The sequence below is a fragment of the Bombus affinis genome, chromosome 14, assembly GCF_024516045.1.
Source record: "Bombus affinis isolate iyBomAffi1 chromosome 14, iyBomAffi1.2, whole genome shotgun sequence".
NCBI lineage: Eukaryota > Metazoa > Arthropoda > Insecta > Hymenoptera > Apidae > Bombus > Bombus affinis.
This window is the reverse complement of record NC_066357.1, coordinates 10,496,362-10,522,077: the sequence shown is the minus strand read 5'-3', so window position 1 is coordinate 10,522,077 and position 25,716 is coordinate 10,496,362. Positions and strand designations below refer to the sequence as shown.

Genomic DNA, 25,716 nt, shown 5'->3' with positions numbered 1-25,716 from the left:
AGTTCTAACCTGTATTTCGTAGGAAAATAACCGTAACAAATTTCATTTCTAACGTTGGCTCAAACGCGCGTATTTAATATCGCGTAACAAAGGCGCCACACGACATACTTTGCAAAAGGAAACTTTACGTTGTCGCTCTCCTTTCTCCGTTCATACGTAGCGCGTAATTGTCGCCGAGTGGCGACAAGTAGAAAGTGCACACAGGGGTGTAATTTGAAATTACGGTTAATGCGTACATGAAGGTCGTAATGTACACTTAACACAGTGCTGAAAAAACAGAGACGACAGGGAAGACACGGTTGATAAGGGCGTAAAAAAAAAAAAGAAAACGAAGGAAGCGGTATAATGAGAGAAAAGAAGCAAGAAAGAGCACGAAAGAGCCCGCTTTGAGGGTTTCACTGTTTGATGTGACCCGACGGCGGATGCAAGGACGAACGTTCTACTGTCTCAAAAAATTCACAGGCCTCTTAGGCGTCTAGTGGTCGAATACGCGCGACTCTTTTCTCACATAAGCAGGTACCCAGGCTTTAATACGATGAACCGAATAACGAAAAGATGAGTCACAAGAAAAGCGAAATGCGATCGAACAAGAGTAAACTTTCTAAAATGACACTTTGACGCGATCGTTGTAAGTAAATTATCTTATCAGTGCTTGATTACATGGCAAATAGAAATTATTGAGATGAAAGCGTGAAAACTTTACGCGACGGTTAAATATCAAAGTTGGATAAGTTAATTGGAAATTGTGCGAAAATGTAAAAAATCTAAAACGATAACGCAAGGATGATCGGGACATTTTTCTAGTAACTTCGAAGTTCGAATCACTTCCACCGTGGAAGGAGAATTGCGCTACGTCACCATAACAAAAATGAGATGACCAAAAGTTTCGATAGGACGTAAACCGTATTACCTGGCATTCTCGGTCCTACAACCACGAAGAAGACGTTCGTCGAAGTTTCGAAAAAGTCGCGAATTCTAGGACGCGAGAAATATTGCCAGGCATCCATCTTGGACCCTCATCAAGAGAAGTCTCGGAGGGTCTCTTTCAGTCGTTACGGGCTGTCACGTTGGGTCACTCAAGGGTCAACGACACCCGAAGGAGCTCTCGCAGCTCGTCGGTCATCTACCGACGAGTTATGGGGCTGGCTGCTAGCCGTTGTTTTCGCAATTCACCTTTAATACGTCTCCGGACGCTGCCATTATCTTCCGTCACCGCGTGCAAATTGTACTTGCCGGCTACCATACCGTATAAACGTCCCGGGGAAACCTGCCTCTCCTGATACCGGGACAAACCTAGCCACGGCTACAAATTACGAGCCACATATTCGCATTTAGCTGTTCATTAGGAAGACAAATGGCTGGCGATAATTTGAATAAGCTACGCATACGATTCTTAAGGTGTTTTACGTTTTAAACGTTTCTTTTCGTCGTAAAAGCGAAATAATTACGGATTCAAATTTGTTTCGTTCGAACGACTACGATGTATTTCTCTTTTGTTAAAAACGTAAAAACGTAAAAACGTAAAAACGTAAAAGCAAGTTTAGCAGGAAGAGTAAATTTTAATATCAGCTAGCGAGATAAATAAAATACGAGAAGTAAAAACTCTCGAGTTTGTAATTGTTTTCAAGCGTTTCTTCTTCGTGTGCAATTACGCGTGAGTAAAGCACCGTTTAGAAATTCCATTCGATCGAAGTTATGTATATACGTCCGCGGAAATGGCAGAATGCGATGGCGCCGAAGTCCGCGTCGACTTGGATCGCTTTTACTTATCCTCTGCACTCTCGAACATCGAAATCTCCCGGTCCGATATTACGCTTTGACTCCACTTCTAAATCGAGTTCGTTCAAAAGCCTCTCTCTTTGACAGAAAGTTTAACCGTTCACCGACCTCGCCAGTATACCGTTAACGTCTCGGTCAAGCTTTTTCGAAGAACTTTGTAGAACGCGGTCGACGAACGATGTAAGTACAACTCGAAGGCAGCTCGTCCTGTGGTCAAGCTTTCTATTTGAACACGATTCGTACGCGGTTCCGATTCCGTAGTCAATGTGTTTTTCAGTTGGTCATCGGTCGTCCAAAGCGGACGAATCGATATATCACAGCGCGCAGTTCGCTGACTGCGTCGCGGCAAAGTGGATTTCGATAACCTAGGGACGCTCTATTGCATTTTTATTTAGTTTCACGGGCATTAAGGGCCAACCTGATTACCGCGAGCGACGCGCTGGATGGAACGGCAAAGTAACTAGGGAGAGGGTCGAAAAAAAAGGACACGATCGAGGGTAGGGTTGTGACGCGGCTATGAAAACAGAACAGGAGGGAACAGAATTAAGTGTCTCAGCTCTAGAGTATCGAACGGCAATTAGATTTACCACCCTCGCTCCGCCCTTTTACTTTCGCTTCGTCTGCTGAACATAGCTTACTTCCATAATTAGCAGTCAGACCGGATGAATACGATAAATAATCCAGTATATTAATCAGTATCGTAATTGATACCTGTTAGAGCTAGCCATGGTTGTGGCTGAATAAAATTTATGGCCACGGTCGTTTATCTTCAACCTGTGTATACGATTAATGCATCGGTCGGAGTAATAGTTGACATTTAAACGAGCAGATGCTTCGTTAAGTACGAACGCGAAATCTGCTGCTCGTAGGTATTGTAACGTCGCGATAATACCTGCATAGTTTCCAACAGATTGCGCAGTTTCAAAAGTTTTTAGTGTCAAGCACCAATAAAAGCATTCGGGAGGTTTGTTAAGCATTTATAAAGTAGAGAATTAAAGAGATTTTAGACTAAATTTACCAACAAAGGATTCAAGTAAATGTACGTGCCTACGAATATCGTGGAACAAATGCAAAAGATATCAAATGAAAACACGCGACGTTTGAAATAACGAACACTTCTTTACCAAATGATAAATCGGACTGAAAATTTTATGTACCACAAGTTATTCTCGAAACAACAACGCAACATTAATATCAATTGTAGTAAACAGCATGCATGCGATTCTCTGCGTGTAAACTCATAAAGAAGAGTTACTTTCGACGACAATTCTAATCTGGTATCTATCCGCGATTGATACAGCTTTCGTACAAAATTCCATTGGAAATTACGTTATCCCGAAGGAATTCGGTGATATTTAAGCAACCGAAACTAATGCCACGTAGAAAGGGATATATTCTTTGGAATTTCCACGAATCTACTATACCCACGATCGTTATCGACTAGCTATAGTGGATCGTAACGATCAGCGATACTTATCGTAGAGTAAACAAAAGATGTGCAGACTGCTGTTAGATGCCGATACGAGGCCGTAGATGGTGGAAGCGATGGCGACGACAATGCAACAGATACAAGTATAGCAAGTAGAAAAAGGTGCGGCTGAAGAAGGCTCGCAAGAACGTGAGAGGTTGCACGTAGTAGGAAGATACGTTGCCAAGAGTGGGAGAGAGGGTAAATATTACATAAGATAATGCTTCTCCTTTTTCTTTTTTGGCTGCAGACCCCGTGGATGTGTCCTTCTAGTCGATATCAGCTGCCCTCGATATTCACAACCCTCGCTTCTTCCTTTACCTCCGACGCTCTACATGTTTCCCTATATTCTCTTCTCCACAGGCCTATTCTCGGGCCCATTATCCCACTATGCCTCTCTCAGCTACGTACGAAGTAGGTGAGTGTAAGATTTTCCATCTAGTCTGTAAAATGATGTCGTCGCCATAGCAACGGACGCTCAAATTCGAGTGGTTGATAAAATGCAAACGGGCAAGTGCCTTTTCGTTAAAGTGAAACGATCATGCGTTCGAAAAAACCATTAAGATATAAAATATTGAATTTCGCTAAGTTTGTATTACAAACTCACTGGTTTCGATTCGTATTAAAACGCGTAATACATAAACTTACACGTTAAGTTTTATCGTTTCGTTAATATATATAATGTATTAACTAATGCATTTAATGCAGATACATATATGTATTCGGTACTTTCTACGTATTTCAACTTTTAAAAAGGCAAAAACATTTCACTAAAATTTTCATTTTAATTCTGGCTAAAGAACTATTATTCTGCAGAGAGAGAGAGAAAGAGAGAGAGAGAGAGAGAGAGAGAGAGAGAGAGAGAGAGAATTTCATCAAATATGATTCCAAGTACAAGAAGAAATCATATTTAATTAAACGTATCCGAGTTCATACAAGAGTTTCTGAAAACTTTTTTCTTATACGACGTATAAGGTCAATGAACAAGTTCCACTGAAAAAAATGTATCTTTTATATGTAAAACCTAGGGGGGAAAAACGTTCGTTTCGATGTTTACCATGGGAAGACTTTGATTACATTTTTGCAGTAATGTCTCGATCGTATCACAACGTTAGAACATAGCAGGTTAAATGAGAAATGAAGTAAAAATGTATTAAGAATCATCGAATGAGTCTGCTAGAAAAACGTTTGTTCGATATCTATCGAATTTTATAATAGACGAAGAACAAACCTTGACAACTAAAGCCCAAGAACGCTTTATGTTCTCCACAAATAGATATAGTTTCGATCCATCGTAATAAAGTAGAACCTAGACAGTTACAACCTCTATAACCTGCAAACAAAATACGGTTTGTAAAAATAACTATGGCGATTCCCCAGAAAACATATCGCTACCATTGAGAATTGCGACACACAGGTTGGGAATCTGGATTCTGCTGCAGTATACTGTAATGCCTATCGATAGAAATCTATTACTTTATGCATTACAATGTATTACGAAACATCTTTTTTAATCTTTTCCTGTATCGCGCTTTTGTATCGTAAAATATTTTCGATGATTCACGTTACATGAAAATTTGTACGAGTATGCTACGTACACGTGAATACGCATTGCTTTTCTTACATTATTCTTTCTGTCAAGAATATATCTATCATAATCCTAATATAGTAGTATTACCTAACCCATATGCACCTTTGTTCTTTCTTCCTTTTTCCGTGCAATGGTTCCTTCATACTCCAATAGCTTTCAAGCGGGAATACGAGGAATATAGTATTATGCCTGCATCGGTGAGCAGAGGTTTTGCATTTTCCAACCTAATGGATCTTACAATTCGGTTAAACACTCGACTGATCCTTTTCGAACGATCTGCGATAGGCGCGTTTAACCAACATTGTGTTGACGTGTGCAGGAACGAACGATTTACAGAATTCTGATTCTTTAATAAGATTAAAAACTTTCCAACTTGTAATACGCGAATAAAAGGGGAAAGAAAGCACGTTCTAGAAAGTTAAATGGTAACTTCACGGTTTGATATGAACTTCAAGAATATCTTGATTTTTCCTTTACCAAAAACATTTTCTCGTGTAATATTTAAAATTGAACAAAGCGAATATAAGGATCTAAAAACACCTTAACCGATCAGATAAACGATGTTGGGGAAAAAGTTACGCGAACGATAATCGCGATATCATTGATGAAATAATTATTTACCGATAGCGATGTAAGTGTACAAGGTGAACTATAGTCACACAATGATAGTGCGATATTATTATTTGTACAATAACCTGCCGTTCCCTTGTTCGTTCACCCCATCCACTAAGCGTATAAAAAAGACAAAGGCCTTCATAGCACCTGACCTCGCCGCCATTTTTGTCTTCCTCCCACCTGGTAGCCTGGACTAGAGTCCACCGTAATCACGAGAGAAAGCTAGCAGGGGAGAACGCTCGTAGACAAGGGGGATACACGGCGCTTTCTTTTTTCTTTTTTTTCTTTTTTTTTTTTTTGTGTATCAACCCACGAATACACGTAGCTCACAGGACGTAGAAGCGGCCTCGTGCATAATGTATGAGTGACGCGAAAGCCCGTCATTTCAAGCCGCACGGCCGCTTTCCTTTTGTGACATCGATCTGGTGGCGTCTCAATAATTCAGCGCGGGAACAGCGCAAGGCGCACAAGCACCATCGCCATTGCCGCGGCCACCGGTATCGGTGTACCATCACCTGCATCGCCATCGGCTACACGAACACCCTCTTCGATGTTCCTTCGTTTCCGTTATCCTTTCGATACGCTGCCTGCTGACCAGCTCGTTCTCAAGTCGAGAACCACCTCGGCAACTGCTCGCCATTCTTCCACCCTTCTGTCCGCAACCCGAGTGTTCGTCACGAGCACCGATAAGATCTCATCCGAGTTGCGCAATCGGACTTGTCAAACCACCCCTATTGCAGCCTCCAATGTTCAAACCACCCAGCAGCAACCCCCTTTTCCCGTTTCTATCCCTTCCACTTCTGCGACCCTAGTGCCACGCGACCTCGACAATACCACCCTTGCGTCCGGCTGTCACTGACAACTGATCATCTCTCTCTCTCACTCTCTCTAGGTCGCTCTCTCTCTCTCTCCAGGTCTCTCTCTCTCTCTCTCTCTCTCTCTCTCTCTCTCTCTCTCTCTCTCTCTCTCCCGGTTAACGAGAAATTAACACTAGACTGGTGCAAGCTGCATGCACGCGGCGCCGAGGCTTTGATGTCAATGCACGGTTTTCAAGAAGCGCGAGTTTTTCGAGATGTAAAAAAATCGATCAATGTCCACCACGATTTTTACGGTTGAATATAAAGAGTTCTCTCGTTTTATTTCTATTCTCTCGTTTTCCTTTTTTATGTTTTTCAACCAGGCGCGCTATGATCCTTAATCAAATAAAGACGTCAACTTCGAAATCGCTCTGAATGTACCCAAGATAAAAATCGTTATTCTATGTTTGACGGAAAATAGTGAATGCACGAATATACGGTTTACATAGCGTGTTATGTATACATAATGTCGGGTCAACTTGATAGCCTACGTTGTAAGAAGGGAAGTTAATAAATTATAATTATCTTGTTTACATGGTCGAGTGAAAACTAATCGTGAGCTGTGAGCAATGCAAGTTAACGGACTGCAAAATAGGATGCAGTTATTAAAGGAGAGGAGGCAGAAATTTGAAAATTATCGATTCTTTGTTCAATTTATTCGAGTGTGCCACGTAATAAAGCTTACACGTGAGTACGCATCATTAGTAGGGGAAACAACGTGGCGCATTTTTTATATGCGGATGTCCGCGATCGATTGGCCTCGTTTGTCGGTTTATCGGAAAGAGTATAAAAATTTAATTACAACGACAATGATGTAACGTTAACGTTGACCAAACTTCGACGCTCACAATTTTCCCCAAGCTGACGGAATCGCCAAGTAAAACGAAATTAACGTCGAACCGAAATGTTTGGCTTCCTGTTCTTTCCCATTATCCAGGGTAAAAGTTGTTCACGATAACACAGAACAAACAACGATACGTCTGTGATGCGTTTCTTCGATGACCAACTGTGGTGAATCACTTCGCTCTGCTACAACACTGCTCTATTTTAAATCTTGGCTCGCAATTTTATCTTTGCAAATAGTTTTAACGAAAAATAATCGGGATTTGTATTCGTTTAGGACAAAGATTGAACGGCCGTGATGAAATATTTGCGTGATCTTTCTTAATTAGATTAGTGTTTATTCCAAATTAGAGTTGGTATCGGTATCGTTTAATACGAAGCCATATGTTTTCTCGTATTACGTCCCTGGTGCTTAATAAAGCCAAATTCGCCTTAGATTCTAATCGATATATTTAAAAGCCGCAGACTAACACTCTGATTATACTATATATAGTATATATAGTATAGTCAGTATATATACCATATATAGTATAATCAAAGTATAGTATAGGATAGCTAATAGCGTTTGACGTCAATAAATTGATCGATATTAAAGATTGTACTTTACGAAGCATGTAGATAATAGATTGAAAAGAATCTGCGTATTCCAATTTCACTGATAAGATGCGAAAGTATTTACACACTTACGAAAAATGTTGTGTAAATTTTTTAATATTTCATCGGCACTGTAACAAGACACGACTAATCGTAAACGTTCAAAAATACTTTGATGACTCATTGTACACTTACAAAGGATATCGTATTACGCTTTATTAACCATTGTCGTTTGGAAACTGAAGGAAGAATATTCGTCTTTCGTTAAAGCACTTTCCACAGGAAGAAAGAAAAAGAAGTTGGAACTACGATTTTTAAGCTCTCCTTGCCATCTACAAGAACTTGGAAATGCTAAGGTACTTTAACGTACTTTGTACAAGAAGCCGATTACATAGCTTGTTAAGTCTCATCTAAGAAGTAACACGCTCATTTTAGTTGACAATACGCCGAGAACGTCGACAATAGGAACGACGATCGGAATTATCGAAACGCAGAATCTACCGATAGCCCAAAACCTCTCGAACAGAACGTTATTTTCCTTTAGCCTTCCTTCTAATCTTCCAAACATGCCTAGTGCTATATTTTAAAGCGTGTAATATTGTGTTTCAAAATAATATCAGAACGAAAATATCGTAAAACGCCATGACGATACAGAGAGATCGAAGTAGGGTAGAAAGTGGGAGCGGAACGAAATGATTCTTTGTTCTCCCCTCATGGTGACGCAGTTACGTAATTCCATTATTTATAGCCAATACTCGCTAGTATCTGGGGGATGAAACGAAAGGAACGAGACCACAGCTTAGCCTAATTAATTTAGGAAGTCTGACTATTCTTCCGAGGAGAATAGAATTTCCAGAAACCCTTGCTCTGCTCGCATCGTAGTAGTTTCAGTATAAGTTTCGATAGAAGAGGTACAATCGCGTAATATAGAAAATAATTTTCGTGAGATCTCTCTGTAATGTGTATAATTCGATGTGTATAATTTTATGCAGATAATACAACTACGTACGTAACAAAAGGTGCGACAAGGTATTTAGGGAACGCAAAATATCTTGTTTTTAAATTGTCTTATGAAAATATTTATTTTAAAATATGAATAGGGAATACACCTTAGTACGATTTTGTTATATGTAATACGAGTATTTTTTGTATTGCACAAAGATCGTAATATTCTGTAACAAAAGTTTTCGGTCATTATGGACAGATATTTTTAAGAATAATTATTCAAATAATATTATTAATTGGAAATACGTGCGCATAAAACTTGTACCACCTTATACAGACTGCTAAACTTTTAACGCACCTGGACTGAGGTTTCGATAGATCTCCCCTTCTCTTTTTCCCTAAAGCCCACCCTTGAAGCATGTGGCGTCTGTTAATTTTTTTCTCCCCTTTGAAACGTTCTCTACCTTTCTACCCTGGTGCGCTTTTTCGACGTTCAATCGGTCGGTCACCGGCTGAAGCTCAATCGTAATCGATGCTTTCCACTTCTGCCTTCTGGCTTTTGAGATAAAACGCAGCATTCTCGATGCTCGAGCTTGGTCTTTCAACAGGTTAATGTATTCGTTCAGAATAAATGGCTAATCAGCCGCTTTCTCTCTGAACAGAAATAGAATATTCAAGATCCGTTTTCGCCCGTTTATTTTCATTGAAACTCGACATTATGAAATGCGTATTAGGACGAAACAAAAGGAAATCCACGTATACCGATGCTGCATTATTTACGGAAGAAGAAAATATCAAACGGCCGTAGGCCGTTGTAGGTATTTGCTTTCCTGAAACCGTCCTGAAAGTTCGACGGAAAGTAAGATGAATGGGACAAGTTAATGAACACTGTATCCCGAGAAACGTTGGAAAAATAAGCACTCGCGATTTGTCGATATGAAAGGAGATGATAAAAAATGCTCGTTAAAAAACGGGAACTAAACGAATAATGAGCAAGGAGAGAGATTCGAACGAAGAGTGTCATAAAGCGAAGAAGACGGGAATCGGGAAAAGCGGGGTAGCACGAAGGACATCGAAGAGTCATAGACCGAAGGAATGGTAGAACGAGTACCCTGGAACGAGTTACGGAGGGTCGCTAATCGCGGACTCGGGTACCGGGAAACGCGGTAAAAGGATCTCTCGTGAGTTAGCGACGAGGGTTGCCTCGAGTCCACGCGCACATTCACCATAGCCCGTGGCTTCTTTACAAGCGTACACGGTATATGAATAATATCTGCCTCGGATATACGTATCGTGATAATATCGTTCGTGATCAGATTTTACAGTATCCTCAGGAGACTGGTACTTCTGGTTATACGGAATCGATATCACCCTTGAGAACGTTAAAATCTACTTCCTTTGCATCGATATATCTGTATTAGCATTTACCACACTGTCGCGCCACATCGATACTGTTTGGCAGTTCGTACACGTATTCGAACGCGATTTTTCGAACGCCGGAACGATCTATCACGGAAAGTATCAATTTTCGGAAAGTATCAATTTTTCAGTTCCCCGGAGCTTTTGAAAAATTCAATAATTATCCTGGGAATCGCATCCTATACGGAACATAATTTTCAGCGCAATTTGACCACCAACCGAGGATTTATGGTAGACGTATATGTGTGACAAATGGGTGGAAAAAAAGTCATGATGTTGGTGCTATACTTTCAAACTCGACACCGCGATTCAAACTGCAATTTTTCTGAAATATTGCCTGCAAAAACGTAAAGCAACGCTATGCGCAAATATCTCTATCAGTTACAAGGCTATGATGGATCGTACGTGTCCAGAAGATATCTCAAACTATCCCTTTTCGAACCATGAACTAAAAGGAAAAAAAGAAAAGGAATAAAACGGAAGAAAAAGCGTAAACTCGCGCAAGTACTCGGTCCTCGTATCGAAAAGAATCTCGATGCTTGGGTTTTTAGGCTTCGCCCGAACAAATGGTTTAGACGCGAATACCAGTTATTAGGACGAATGCGTATGACATAGCCGAGTGGATCCCGATGAAGATTCGTGAGACGAAAAGGGTCTGGAAGGGTCAGATAGAGGGCTTAGTCGTTGCACCCGCAACTCGACAGGCGAGCCGTGCTTGATAGGGGATGAGTGGACGTCTCATAGTTAGTGGAGGATCATCCGTAATTTATGGGAGATCGATCGACTTCGCATTGAGCTGCCACCCAGTGACGTAATCGATCGTGTACGATTACGTCACAGGATTCTCTATCCGGTTAGTGCGAGCAAGTAAGTAATAGTCGAGGCGTCGTGTATTTCGAACGTTTGTCCTCGCATGTCACGAAAAAATATCACGAAACCTGTGTCTGCGTCCGCATAAACGGATGTCTGTCAACAAGATCAGCTTTATCACGCGAAAAGTATAAATATCTCTTGATTAATTAAGTTAATGTATATACCTTCCATTCTCTGTCCGCATATTCCTAGCTTATACGTATATCGATCGCTTGTCAAAACTGTTAAACTATACATCTTCGAAACATCGTTAATACCCAAATAAAGAGATCGGTCAATATTTTGGGACGACGAAGAATTGATCACTCCGTTGACAGTAATTTTCATTCGCTTCGTTTTCCATTTTGTTCTCTATCGAATTAAGCGAATTAAACCAACGTTTTTAAAAAGACAAATTTATATTTCATTTAATCGGCGTTGTACGAGATCGTAGGAGAACTATAACCAAGATTATTACATGGAGGAAAGGTGATGAAACATATTCTGTCATATTTCACGGTTGCAAATTGTCTGTCATCCCCCAAGGGGATTGATCGCTTAATCCATAACGCCCCAGATCTCTTACTTTCCATATCAACATTTAAGTTTCCAAGTCCTTTTTAGGTCTCATCTTCTCGAGATGAAGTTCTCCGAAGTCATCAAAAAGCAACGCGGCCTGGTTCGTTCAAGTTTTCCTTACCAACTTTCACTTTGGTCCCTTTCTCTGCCTATTCCCATCTTCTCTCCTATCGTTAAGTAAATATTTTGTCAACAGTTTCGAAAGATGTTGCGTCTCATTGATATTTCCGTTGATAAAGTCAATTTGCACTGTTACAGGGAAAGAAGTAATTTTCGAACGCGAAAATAATATTCCAGTTCTTTTGCATCGCGCGATTAAAGAACGAATAACGAATGGAAGGGTGAATAAATGAATACGATGAAGATTTCAGCTCTCGATAACGCGTTAATTATACCGAGGCGAACGCTCAAAATTGATACTAGGTATGTACACGTTTTTCCTTTATCCTTTCCAATTCTACCGATTGCCCTATTATAATTGGTCGAAACATTCGCTAAACGTAGGATTAAATCGACGAGTTGTCAGCATGCGAAACAGAGAAGGATTTCGCGCTAAATTTTAGGGTTTACAATCCTGCGACAAATAGAAAATCACATTGGAAGTGGTTCCAGTGGCGCGACACGATTCGATGTATCACGTTGATAGACAGATCTTTCGCGCGATATACTTGAACGAGATCGTGCTTCGTTAAAGCCAGTTTCGTCTCCGTGGATCGTTCGTCGTGGCATAGGCCGCACGCTTCATCTACGGCCGAATTGGTGCAGAAGCGGCATAGCACGGCCGCTATCCAAATCCGCCATTATCGGAGCTCTTGCCGCCTCAGTAGGTATCTACTCGTGAAATCGTCGATGGCGGAAAAAAGACGAGGGAGAAGGGCAGAGAAACAGAAGAGAAGGAGGACTGACTGCTGAACAGCGGAGGACGAAGGAAAACGAAGAAGCTGTGGGAGAGAAAGACAGGCGTAGAACGTCCGTAACGTCGGAAGAGCCGGGAGCAATTTCCGGTGGCTTTTGTGCGCCCTTTAAAAACGCGAGCTACGGGAGATGCCAAGAGGGCGGAGAAAAAGGGTAGCGAGGAGAAGTCGGTAGAGAGTTTTGCGAATGTACGTACGAGTGGTCCTTCTGGACCAACAAATCCCGGGGCAAGAGGGGGGGCGGGAGTCGAGAGGTTAACTGCAGGTCCTTTCGCGTTCTTCCTCTCCATTCGCGTGCTTTATATTTCCCTTTTCCTTCGTTGCGTTCTGATCCGAGTTTATCTCCTTATACGGTTCCCAGTTCACGGGAAAACGTATCTCCCAGCGGAATCACACCGATAACGAGGGAAATTTCAATGACCTTCGGTAAAACGAATAACTTCGCTTTAAGATAACACGTCGCCTCATCGACCAATCTTTCTCATTCTTTCATTTCTTACAAGCGATAGCATCAGAGGAGTATAAATAACAAAATAGCATACGTTGATTTAGCATTAATTCGTATACTCTATCGTAATGCCCATAGTGCTGTCGCAATACGGTCAGCATCCTTATGAGTTTACCCGAAATCTATCTACCCAAGTTGCAAAAACCGTATAACAAATATCCATCTATCAAATTGTTCACTAAATGAATATTTGATTCTATAGAATGGAAAAGTTACGTCCAACGTTTCTTTCTGCGATGTTGTTTATCCGTTGATAGCTTTAGTCTCTGATGTCATAATGCCAACGATACGATTTCTCTTTTGGGACCTATCGGTGGATTATTCCCTCGGTATTTTTTATTCCATTTAGAATACACGCATATTTATACGCGCATATTCTATTAAATGGTGTAAAAGAAACGTTGTTTTCAAGATAGATAAATTTCTTTAAGAACGTGATATCGCGTCATGGCAGAAATATTTGTATCTAAATGTTTGAAATTTCCTATTCTTTCGTTAGATTACTTCTACATTCTTCCATGTTTTGCGAACAAAATCTCAATATTTCTAAAATTCTTGCGATCCAAGTTGAGTCACGTTGATAACATTTTACCATCAGAACAAACGAACGTAAAAACTGTACTTTGTTCGCTTGAAACTTTATTGACACCAAGTCATTGATTCCAAAGCAATAATGCAGCAAGCAATTCTATTGCTTTCGAAGTACGTTAAACCGTATTTTCGCGGTGAAGCAATCTATTGTAGAGATTCTGATTGTCATCTCGCTTTTTGCGAGACGTTCTCGGTTTCCAAGAGAGTTAATAAATTGCCAAAACGATGGAGTATGGTCATACCTAACGTGATACGAACTATTGTACGTCAGTTCACAAAGAAAACGGACATGTCGTGATATAGTTCTGAGGATAGCAAAACCGACGAAACATCCTGACAAACCTAATAGATGAAGGATAACTGAAATCGAAATGGTTATTTTAATCGTTAAAAATGAAGAAAATAGTCGAAACAATGTCTTCGGCTAAGAAAGTTGTTCGCATCGGAGGCCGTCGTGATCCGTGCTAATAGATATCATTTCATCTCATCTCACGAAGAAGACCTAAGCCACGAGGAACGTTTTCCTATTACGGCTTCGGCCGGAGTCTCCCTTTTGCGCGTACGACATGCACGTATATATATATATACACATATACACATATATATGGTATGTGTGTTTGTGTATAGAGACACACATATATACCTGTATACCTCCTTTCCAGGGATAGAATCCCGACCCTTAGTACCTTCGAAAGCCTTCGCTTGCCTGGCCGTGTCCCGGTTTTCTTTCTTTTTCGGGGACACCAACATGGGGTCCTAGAAAGCGCCCGCGCGCTTCTTTGATTGGCCAAATACTATGGGGTTTCATCGATATAAGACGAGATAGACAGAGACGATCGAAAGAAGAAGGACGGTGGAATCGAAAGGCTCAGTTAGGAAGGAAGACAGAGGGTGAATTACAAGGACAGAAACAGTAGAAGCAGCAAAAGGGAAAAGAGGCAGGGGGAGATTGGTGGCGAGGTGGTTGGACGAGCGGATAGCAAGGGATTTCTAGCAGAATAAGAGAGACAGACGGAAAACGAGAAGGAGGAAGAGACGGCAGGAGGTAGAAAAGAGAGGGAGAGAGAGGGAGGTAGAAAAGAGAGAGAGAGAGAGAGAGAGAGAGAGAGAGAGAGAGAGAGAGAGGGAGAAAGAGAGAGGTAGTGAGAGAGGAAGAGAGAGGAAGAGAGAGGAAGAGGGAGGAAGAGAGAGGGAGAGAGAGGGAGAAGGACATATATCGGCTGCTACGAGGGTGCGTGAGCTTTCTCTCAGAGGGTGCGTAGAGTCAAAGAGGGGGACATCGGAAGGAGAAAGGGCCGACAGGGTCGCAGAGGGGCGATGGGCGAGAGGCTAGAAGGGAATAGGAGGGTGGGAGAGAAAAGGAAGAAGGGGGATAGCGGCCGGGAGGGTGGGTAGTGGGGGATGAAAGGGAGAAAACTAGAGGGTGCGTGTAGGCCTGGGGAATCAGTCGCGGACGAGCTGCGTTCGGGGTTTTATCTGTAGCGCTCTGTCCTTCCCGTCTCCTTCGCACTCTCGTCGCGCGTTCTGTCCCTCTTTTTCTATCCCGAAAGGACGCTTCATGCACGTACGTACATAGACGCACACGTATACACACACACATATTCCCCGGACATTCGCGCGAAAAGCCCGCGCACTTTATTCGTATACGTGTTCGCGGAATATCGTGGCGAAAACGTGCACGAAAAAACGAGAAAAGAGAAAGAAGGTGGAAAATAGACGGAGACAGGCTGCCAACCCGGTGCTCCTTTCATACAGTGGAAAATCGCGGGCGGAAACACGTGCAATATAAAACGACGCTTCGGAGATTCTCGGAGGCGCGCGGATGCGCGACGAATTAAATACGTTCGTGTCGTCCTGCGCCGTGATCGTTGCGTCGCATCGCATTGTACTCGCGTGTCGTCGCACACGACAGTGAACTACGCTTTTATTCCATAGAACTCACTAATTTCGCGGTGATATCGCGGGCTTGAGGTGTACTTCATCTCGAGATATCGCCTAGTTTGTTTTCGTTCTTTTTTGCGAGATTGTTTACGCGCGAGCCGAAACTGTCACCAATGGTTCATATAGTGGAAGTTGTATCGTCGCGTCGGAACGACTTACAAATGGTGAGTGAGAATCTTATTCGTGTAAATTAATGCAAATTTTACCAATGTAAAATTGAATTAATCAGATCGATTACTTTCTACGAACGATAGTCCGTTGAGGTTCTCGAAGATTAAAGCGATCTTGGCGATAATTCGACGAAGGTGCACCGTGTTATTGAATGAAATCGGAAAATACTTGGAATATTGTGTTTTCCTAAACGCATCAAGAATCTAGTCACGAAATCGTTGGCACAACGTACGAAGCTAACGCAGAAAATGCGTAACACGGTTGTAAAAACGAGGTGCCGATTCCGGTTATATAGACGTTCCGATAGACGGGTACGAAAATACATGGATCTAGGCGAGTTTACGAGCGACCGCGAATTTTCATGCACCGGCCCTCTTTATATCGGTCGGTCGCTCGTTCGCTCACGCATCGAACTCGTAAAAGATTTTCGTGCGTCTGTTTACGCGCGGTTATTTCTGGCGGCATATGCGCAACCGTTACGTTATATGTACCCATATGTTGTACAGGCTGTACGCGGAACGTTTACAATAGTACCTCCTCGCCCCGCTTTTGCATACGTACTGAGCTCGAACGCACGTGTACACGTGTGCACGCATACGTGTCGGAGGGCATTAGGCGCGCGTACGTGTGAGCGCACGCGAAGAAACGCAGCTGCTCGATAGCGGGCGTGTCTACGTTCCGGTCTGCGCTTCAACGTGTTTCACGAATCCCGCGAGTCTTTATCAACCGGCAGATAACGGGGTTAAATCCAACTTCGATCGATCCTATACCTATTACGAAGGGATTTTAAACTCTTCCTTTTTTCGACTTTTATCAAGTGGAACGCGATAAAATGAATTGTTTCCTCCGTTAACTTGAAACTTCCGGCGCTGCTGCCGGATGTGCCAAACGATTTCTCGATGTTTTAATCAAGGTATTGGTTTCTCCGTGTAATTTCGTTCTCCTTCGTGTTCTCGGATGTTTCACACGGTGAAACGTACTCCCTACATTTTAACTATCGCATCGAGAACAACGCGTAGTGATACGCACATACAAACGAACGAATGTTTGCAGCGGAACATTTCTATAATTTACTAATCTGTGTTTTAACCATTTGGGAACCTATATCGAAAAAGATTCAACGTTTTAACTTGCAGAAACAAAGAAATTTCTACCTATCACTGTGTTATCAATTTTCAATGAAAATATGGATTTTTTATGAACATTGTCGTATTTCACCGAGTATGAATACATCTCGATGAAATCTATAACGCAATTTCGAAATTCAATTACGGTCTATAAATAGAAAACACGATAAATAATCGTTGGGAAGATTTTGCATAGTCTATCGATGTTGCGGAGCGCAGAGGAGGATATGCCGTTTTCACGTAATATGCGACCTAGTTGCCGAGCGAAATTTATTATCTCGGATAAACGATGTACCTTCGATCGGTGGCTTCGCGTCCATTTACCTGTCTTCCTGTCGATCGGAGCTTCCTTCGCGCGTTGACGTTGCCCATCCCTATATGTATGGTGTGCGTTTGTGTATCGGAAACGTTGAACAGAACACATGACGGGTTCTCACGAGAAGGCGGATCGGTGTTGATGCAGAGACGTACATCAATTAATGCAGCAGCACACGTGAATGTGCCAGCGCATAACGCCGTGGTAATGTAGCTCGCCACATGGCTCCGCTGCTTTGCTTGGCTCATCAATCCTAAAACCAGACCACCCGTTCTCCAACTTACCCATCGAGCCGGGCTCGAATGGGACGAGTACTACAATATGGATCGATATTTATTAAATATTTCGGGAACCACGCGTCACAACGTTAATTCTTAATGCGATCAATTATTTCTAACGTGTGTATTAGTTTCCTTCGAAAAAGTTTTAGCGAAAAGTTTAGCGTTACCATTCGGTAAACCATCGGTTCTATAATTTTCCTGTACAATCGTATACGTAAACGACACGCGTGTTACTTTGTTGTGCATTATTTAAAGCAGCTAATCTATGTGACTTTGTTCCACGGATTGATGGATCAGTTACATTTCACCACATAATTAGATGATATGGTAGCGCAAATGTAAGCCGCGAACCGCATACATGAAAACGGGCCCATGTCAAAAGCAGCGTTAAACGTTTGTGAAAGTCGTGTCGGTGGTTTTCGACCGTCTGTCTGACAGAACACCAGCAACAATACCGCGATCGACGTAGACGTCGATCGGTGTCGTCGCCGTCGGCGTCACGAAATAGAGGCACGAATAACGTTTGACATTTAATGCGCACCCAGGCATTGGCTTAGATTAGAATCGGTGAACGGTGATTGGCCTGGGGACGCGAAAGCTCACTCGACTCGAATGCTCTTTCGGCGGGGCTGTAGCCGGCGTTCAAATATTTGTAGAGTGTTAGGGAAAAAAGTGATCGGGAGTGGGTGGGGGCAGGCGAATAAAAAAAAGGAGTGAGAAATTGGATAGGCAGGCGACCGGGTGTTTCGTGCCGAAGAGGCGTGGTTGCGTAAAAAATTCGATGTCGAAACAGTGTATCATATTCTCTGGTGAACATAGCGGAGTTACTCGTTACACGACCAACAATAAGAAATATGTACACAAAGACTTTATCCTTCGTAAAGTATAAGTGCCCACACTTTTTGGCTAAGATGGGGAGACGCGATAACATATTTTTTTGTTGGTACGTATCTAGGAAACAGTTGAACGATTAGCTGACGTTTTAATTTTTTACTTGTATCACTGACCGACTTTTCGCTCAGGTATAATGCCACTCGCAATTATAAAGCTGCCAACGCTACAGATATGAAATATTGTTTGTGTCAATTATAAATTTCATCGTTACAAATATAAAAAAAAAACAACAAGGAATAATTAAACAGAGCGCTTAATATTGGCGTAATAATGAAACAGAGAAATTATATCCGGCAATTATTGCATTCTTATTAATTACAGAAATACCGATGTGGCGAAATGCAAATTATAATTTTAAAATTGCGTCGTGCATTGGAAGTATTACAGCGCGAGCAAACATTTGCACTTTGAACGATTCGAAAATATACGGACACGAAGAAACTAGATCGAAGTTAAAATTAGAATTCCTTTAAACGAAGAACGACACAAACGATGGGCTGGCTGAAAAAATAATTTCCTCGATAAACCGTGTTACCGTCGATGACGTTAAATCAGGCTAACGCGTGCATTTTTTTGACCATATATTTTCCGACGTCCTCAGCTATGCGCGCGTATAGCTAGCGTTCGTTACACAACGTTACGTTCAATCGTGGCGTACTTCGCGCTTGACAATAAAACGTGAATCCTATTTATAATCACGATGAAAACACGCAAGCAAGCTAGCGTACAGGTAGACAGCCAGGCAATGTTCGAACGCGCTTTGGACGCAGGTGCGTGTTTATTCATACCACGTTGCGTCGTAACCCAAGTTTCAATATGAGTTATCACTGGGCCGAAGTCACATTGTTTGTCAGCATCAAAAAAAAAAGTGACGCTGATAACTCGCTAACCGTGCGATATGACGGGCAAATTCATTTGGCAATTGTACGCAATACTGTCACCGTTGAAACAATAGGAGAGTTTTCTCTCTTTCTCTCTCTCCCTCTCTCTCGTTCATACGCGCGATGATTTTCATGATCGTTCTCATAGATACGTTCCATTATTGATCGCGTGCAGAAATAGCAACGATTGGTTCTTTAAAAACAGAACAAAATCGTAGCGCGCGCTCGTCGAAATTCGATAGCTTAAATGATTCGATTCATTTTGGAATTTCAATTAATTCACCAATTAGCTCGGCTAGAATCCGTTTAGACGTAATATGCTAGAAGGTAATTCGAACCGCTACGCTCCTCTGTGGCATCCGACGTGAACAGAGAAGAGCATTTGCTTTTGGAGCAGTCGACAAATTAGCTGTATTAGCGGTACAGGCGCGGGTACAGATTTCGCGGAGCACGGTTTCCGGTTGGATACGCGTGCGGCAAATTATTGAAGTTAACTCGAACCCAGCGATGCCTCTGCTGCCGCGCCCGCTGATTTCTCAACTTAAGAGTGCCGATAAACAGGTTTTATCATACCGTCTCTTCCAGATCATACTCCCAACTTTCACTCATACTTGCGCAACTTTTATCATTTTCTTACGGTTCATGCCTCGATATTTTCGTCAACTTTGGATATTATCTATTTTATAAAGGAAAAAGAAGAAATATATACTAAGCACCGAACTACTAGAATATTATTATTTATACGTATACTATATTCTCTTCCTATTTTGTCTTGCTTCGGATTTCCTTATTTTAAATTCAAGCGTACCTATTCCTCTAGGGAGGGCTAATGAATTAGCGATTGAACGTAAAATAAGCTTGATGAAGAAAGAAAGAAAAAATGAACAAAATCGGAGTACTACAGGATGTAATTATACGTGGAGAGCTCACAATGGAAAGAAGAATACATCAATCATAAATTGGGGTGAGCAGACTGTAAGGTATCCTGATATCTGGCTTGTTACACGGTCACGACGGCATTAACTTGCCGAAGGGTAATCAAGTAATGAATACATCGCCGGCGAAGACCGTACGTATATAAATCATGCTGGAGAGGATGCCAGGGGCTACAGAGTGAGCCCTTATCTCCAATCAGTACATTGATTGCACGCAGCCAGGTCAAATACCGGGCTTCGCTCGACGGCTCGGCTCAGACACGATAGCTTATTCAATTTCCGAAGCGGCATTCACCATTCAATTCGGCAGTTATCAGCCTCCACCTATCCTCTATCTGGATTTTGCGTGGCTTTCTAGGAATCGTACTTCCCATAAGGGAAAAGAATTGGGTTATTCGAGACGAAGAATCGAGAGGGGTGAACGAGAGAGAGAGAGAGAGAGAGAGAGAGGAATGGTTAATCTAATTGCATGCCATCAAAGTTTTGTCTCGCGACGCTGGAAGACAGGGAAAATGCGATGTACACAATTGATCGTGCTGTATGCGAATTTTATTATCGTCGGCGAAACGATCATCGTTTCGTTCTTATGCGTTATTCTACGAAATGGAATTAAATAGATACGATTACGCGATATATTTCCTAAAGCATATGGCTATTACTCGGCATCTATCCGGTAGAAGCAAGACGCGCTTCCCACAGTGTACGTAGATAATCGAGCTTAATTAATTGCTCGTGATGCGCGCTCTGGGCTGAGCAAACACATTTACTTATTACCATCCATCTTGAGTGGTGCCTCTCAAGGGAATCGATTTTCTAAGTGCACATGGCCGACGATGACACGAATTGTCGAAGAGTCGGCACGTGATCGCAACAAAATCGTTAAATAAAGGTGTGGTCCGTGTTACTCCCATGTTTTAGCTGGGGCTGCATTCTCAACCTTGGAAAGTATTTTTAGGTACCATATAAATTTCATGAGTCGTTATCTTTCCATTTGCTCGCAGTATTTCGCAACTTTCTATTGCGTCTACGTATCATGAACTTAGGAAAACCGACGCCAAGTCGATTAACAGAGGAAGTTTGTCGTCGTCGCATTATAATATCTTTCCTGAAAAAACCGGAGCCTTAAAAGTATTCCTCGCGATCGTAGTTTTTCGTGAACGACGATATTTTCAAGCTTTAAACTTAGTCGAATTCTTGCTAATTCCGTATGCATCCTGTGAACAAGCTTTTGCGCTTCAAGTGGCAGATACATTTTCCTTAACGCCTTACCACCCACGATCAGCCGAATAAATGAAATCAGTTAACCATCGCTCGACGATGTAAATGAATGTCACATAATTACCAGGGTATGGCTCCGCGCTAATCGATCGATTATCGAGATACAGTGTTTCTAGTGATTATATGCCAGTGTACAACGTTGACTACGTAAAACCGTGATAAAATTGGTAAAACGATGACGAAACATGTCATTATTTTATATTACTATAAAGCTACACGAACTTTGTGAGGATGAAACGCGACGCTGACCTTTAAAAATATAACAGCAAGGAACGATTTATCACACTCCTAACCGTATCGATATCTTCAAACTCGACGAAATTATTGACTGACATCCATTTTGTACGCTAATCAACTACGGGAGAGGGTGTGGTGACTATTTGGCCATGAAGCTACCGTTAACGAGCACTAGTTAATACTCGTCCACATTAATCGCCACGTCCATACCACAATACGGACCGTAGAAGTCTCGCTTGGTGATCGTTATTGACTGGTACAGATCCCTTGGGTCGTAAGTGACATTTACACGATGCATACAGCGTTAAACTTCCCTGGAGAGCCGGGTGAGGGGCAAAACGTCGTATCTCAGTTCTAGTATCTATACGGACAGAGAGTTCCCCTGACAACGAGACAACAACAAACGCCTAATAGCCAGTGCTGGACTCAAAGTTTAATTTCCTGACTACAGGACAGTGTTTAAAGTGACCTGCAGACCTTCGTCCTCGCCTCCTTACTCATTGTTCTCCCTCATTATCCGTGAAACTACGCGTCTTCCTGTTTCTGCTCCTTTCCATACCTTCCTTTCTCACTTTCACGGATTTTCCTGTTTATTTAAACTTTACCTGCCGAGACCACGTTTCGTGCCCTCGCCCGCCGACCAACCTAGAAACGGACACAGTGTATAATAACTTGCACGGAGTATTAAACAATAAGCAATGATGACTACCTTCTCTTGAGACGTATCTCATGCTATGTAGTTACATTACAATTTAATCGATCCCTCGACGGTGATCAGAGTTACGAGCTTGTGCGATGGGAGCAATTTATTCCCCATTAGTGAAAATCAGATTGTCAGACGTCCAATGTATGTTAAACCTTGCTTAAATGCTTCGTTACGCTTAGAAGGAACAAATTAGATGATACATCTATGCATAATACACGGATATATCGTCATGGGAGGTACAAAATAAGTAACTCGAAGATAATTATGCCATAAATTGTTGTTTCGATCTAAAAGTACTTAAAGCGTTACGCGTAATGCAGTAATATGGTCCTACCCGTCGTATCTGCTTTTATTTTTAACCTACAGTTTCTTTAATTAAAAGGAAAACATTTCCTTTCTACGTACATGGTTCGACAATATTAGAAAGGTTGATCCGAGGATACACGCTAATAAAATAGAATTTAATTGAAAGACCGAGGAACAACGTACTACGTAAAGGACTTTGAACCCGGAAATCTTCGTTGCGCTTGGCGGGTATAGCGTTTGAACGAGATCCACGTGGTCGTGGCACTGACCCCTGCGAAGCAACCCCTCGTGGTATCTGACATGCATACAGCTTGGGGAAAAAGTTTCGGGGTTGCCACGTATATTTCTACCCCAGTGGGTTCTCTCCCCGCTATTCTTGCTGGAGATAGTGCATAATGAAAAAAAACATCGAGTCAGAAGACAGATGGTCACGATGCTCGGTCATATTATGCTCACGTTAAGAAACAGATTCTCGAGCTTGCGATGAAATTTATCGTCCACAGTTGCATGGCATGTTGCTTTTCATGCCGTTAGCTTTAAAAAAGATACATATCCCTCTTTTATCGAACCATATATCGGAGTTTCTCAATAAAGGGTTCGCACACATCTTCATCAACTCGTAGCTAGAACTAAAAGAATTAACGAAAGTATATAGAATCGAGCACCTAATCGTTAAACGTCGTATAATCTAATTCAAATTTGACGTCTACATTCATGAAGAAAAATGTAAAGAGGCGGAAAAACAAAATTCCCGTGAACAGTTTCAGGGTAACACATCCCTGGAAGGACCACGGAAGGTTTCAAAGTGACAGAAAGGAGGATCCTGAGACCAAAACAGCCAACCGAAAATAGAAAGAGACGAGGGAAGAAGAGGGAAAGAGAGAAAGTTAGGGTCGTTGCATGGGAGAAGGAATCGGAGTACAGTCCCGTGTCCCCCGCGTCATGAATCATGCATTGTCATCCCCTAGGAATGAACTAGAGCGCTCTGTGGTCGCGCGACCCGTCCGACAAATAAACAATGTTATTTGTTCTCTGGGATCTCGACCCATTCGCAGTGGTCCGAAAGATTTCGTGAGGACGGAAGGACGAGTGTCGGAGTTCCGCACTTTCGCAAACCAAAACGGCGAGAGAAAAGATGAGAGAGGATCTCCTTTCCCAGCATCTATTTCTTCATCTCGTTCTAACTCCGTTTCTCTCTCGTTTTCGCCTTCTCTTTGTTCCTCGTCACCATTTTCCATTCGCTACCTTTATTTTCTCACAATCACACCTGTCAACGACAGGGATGCTGTTTAAACAGGGCCGAACGTGACGAAATCTAGGCATACGTATAACCGAATCTCCATTCATGCGCAAATATGGAATCCTCTCTTCTGCTGTAAATTAATTGCCCGACCACATTCGTTACACGTTACATAATTCTAATCGATTGTTTTTCTTTCTGTTGCAGATGAACCGTCCTATTCAAGTCAAGCCGGCGGACAGTGAAAACCGCGGAGGTGAGAACAGGCAATCGAACCAGTATATCTGGCTCTCAGATTTCACTAATAAGATCGAATTTAAGTATAAAGACGATAGTTTTAGAGATATTTGAAATGTTAACCTAGCCGAATGATTAACTTGCGATATTTTTTAGCATATACTTTCATACGGTACTAATATTTAAAGATTTTTATTAGCATCCAGTGCTAGAATGAACATTTTCTAGAACATCAACGATTATCTTTTAGCGATGCAATATTTACGTAGGACTGACAATTTTAGAAACTTAGCTTCGTAATTCTACTTTGATATTTCCTACATTTCTTGAAAGCCATTAAAGCTTTACCGATGGGGACGACTGTTATTGTACAGGTTACTACTGAAAACTACAACTCGTTCGCTTATGGTAGTTCAAAATATATAACAAAAGTTGCGTTATCGATCAAAAGCTCCAATAAAAAATAACCGGTTTAATAGCGAGCAATGAAATACTTTTATTGAATTGAAAAGCATTCGCTATAACATTCAGTAATATACGTTAACAACCCATACGTAACTTTCAATCGAGCAAACACAAAAAGGCATGTCCTGATAAAAATTCGTTTCCATATAGTATGCGCATCGTTCTGGAGTTACGTACTATTCATTAATTTCGAGGCAATGCAAATGGCATCGATATATACATGCGTATATTCGCGATCGTTTCAATCTTTTACGTTTCCACGCGAGCTAAACTTTATGTACATATATTCATCGGTACACGGATGGTGGATTATCGAACCTAACTTATTAAAAAATAAGATAACAATTGCCAGCTTATCAAGTTTACACACGCTGGTTGTAACGGCAGACATAAAGATAAAACACAAATACAGTGAAACAAGTGGCTCTGATATTCATTGGTGCATTTTCCTTAATGGCACGTTTGTTTTTTCGCTATGCGTCCTCGTCTAATTTTTCTCCGTCACGCCACAAGTTAGACCTTATAAATCATAGGAAATTTACCATCGTTGCTTGCCGCATACGTCTGCGTTTATCGCCTTGATCCGTTATAGCGCCATGTAACTTCGTGTTAAAAGTTACATATCCCCATGTATCTAACTATAATATATTTTTCAAGTCATCCAATCCATTTACTCGCTATATCGATGTAGTACGCCATTCTAACGGTACGCTAGTTTTTGTTTTCCACGTCGAAAAAGTACTTTCTCATTTCTACTACTTCTTCTAAATTCTAAATTCTTACTAAATTTAAAAAATTTTAAGAACGAAATTTTAGAACATGAAATTCACTTGGTCCGCTAACGATGAAGAATTGATGTTTCAACATTTGCAATGGTAATATTTTGAAAACAAGTTTCATCGTTTTGCCGTGCGAACCTTCAACTATGAAAATACGATCGTACAAATAATTGTCGCAACTTTATCTGAACGAAGTATGTACATATAGGGTGTTCTGCGCAAGTTTGCATTACAACTTTATAATTTTATAATTCCAGTTTGCATATCATTAGTACCTATTTATAATCATGAATACTCGGATAAGCGTAAAATTTAATCAAATATATTATGCAGGTGTGCGTGTCTCTCCTTTTATGAGAATTAAATA

The 25,716-nt window shown here is 41.6% G+C and overlaps 1 protein-coding gene across 26 annotated transcripts in view; it reads left to right on the top strand.

The window, feature by feature from the left end:
• Positions 1 to 25,716, top strand: part of LOC126924020 (CUGBP Elav-like family member 4) — a 606,431-nt gene that overhangs the window by 501,150 nt on the left and 79,565 nt on the right. For 12 of the 26 annotated variants that reach the window (XM_050738070.1, XM_050738063.1, XM_050738069.1 and 9 more), the window contains one exon: positions 24,076 to 24,124. In XM_050738070.1, the coding sequence (XP_050594027.1) occupies positions 24,076 to 24,124 (49 nt within the window). Of the gene's footprint in view, positions 1 to 14,991; positions 15,661 to 17,161; positions 17,315 to 24,075; positions 24,125 to 25,716 lie in introns of those variants that run through there. The other 14 variants (XM_050738082.1, XM_050738064.1, XM_050738057.1 and 11 more) reach the window with 4 other exon arrangements.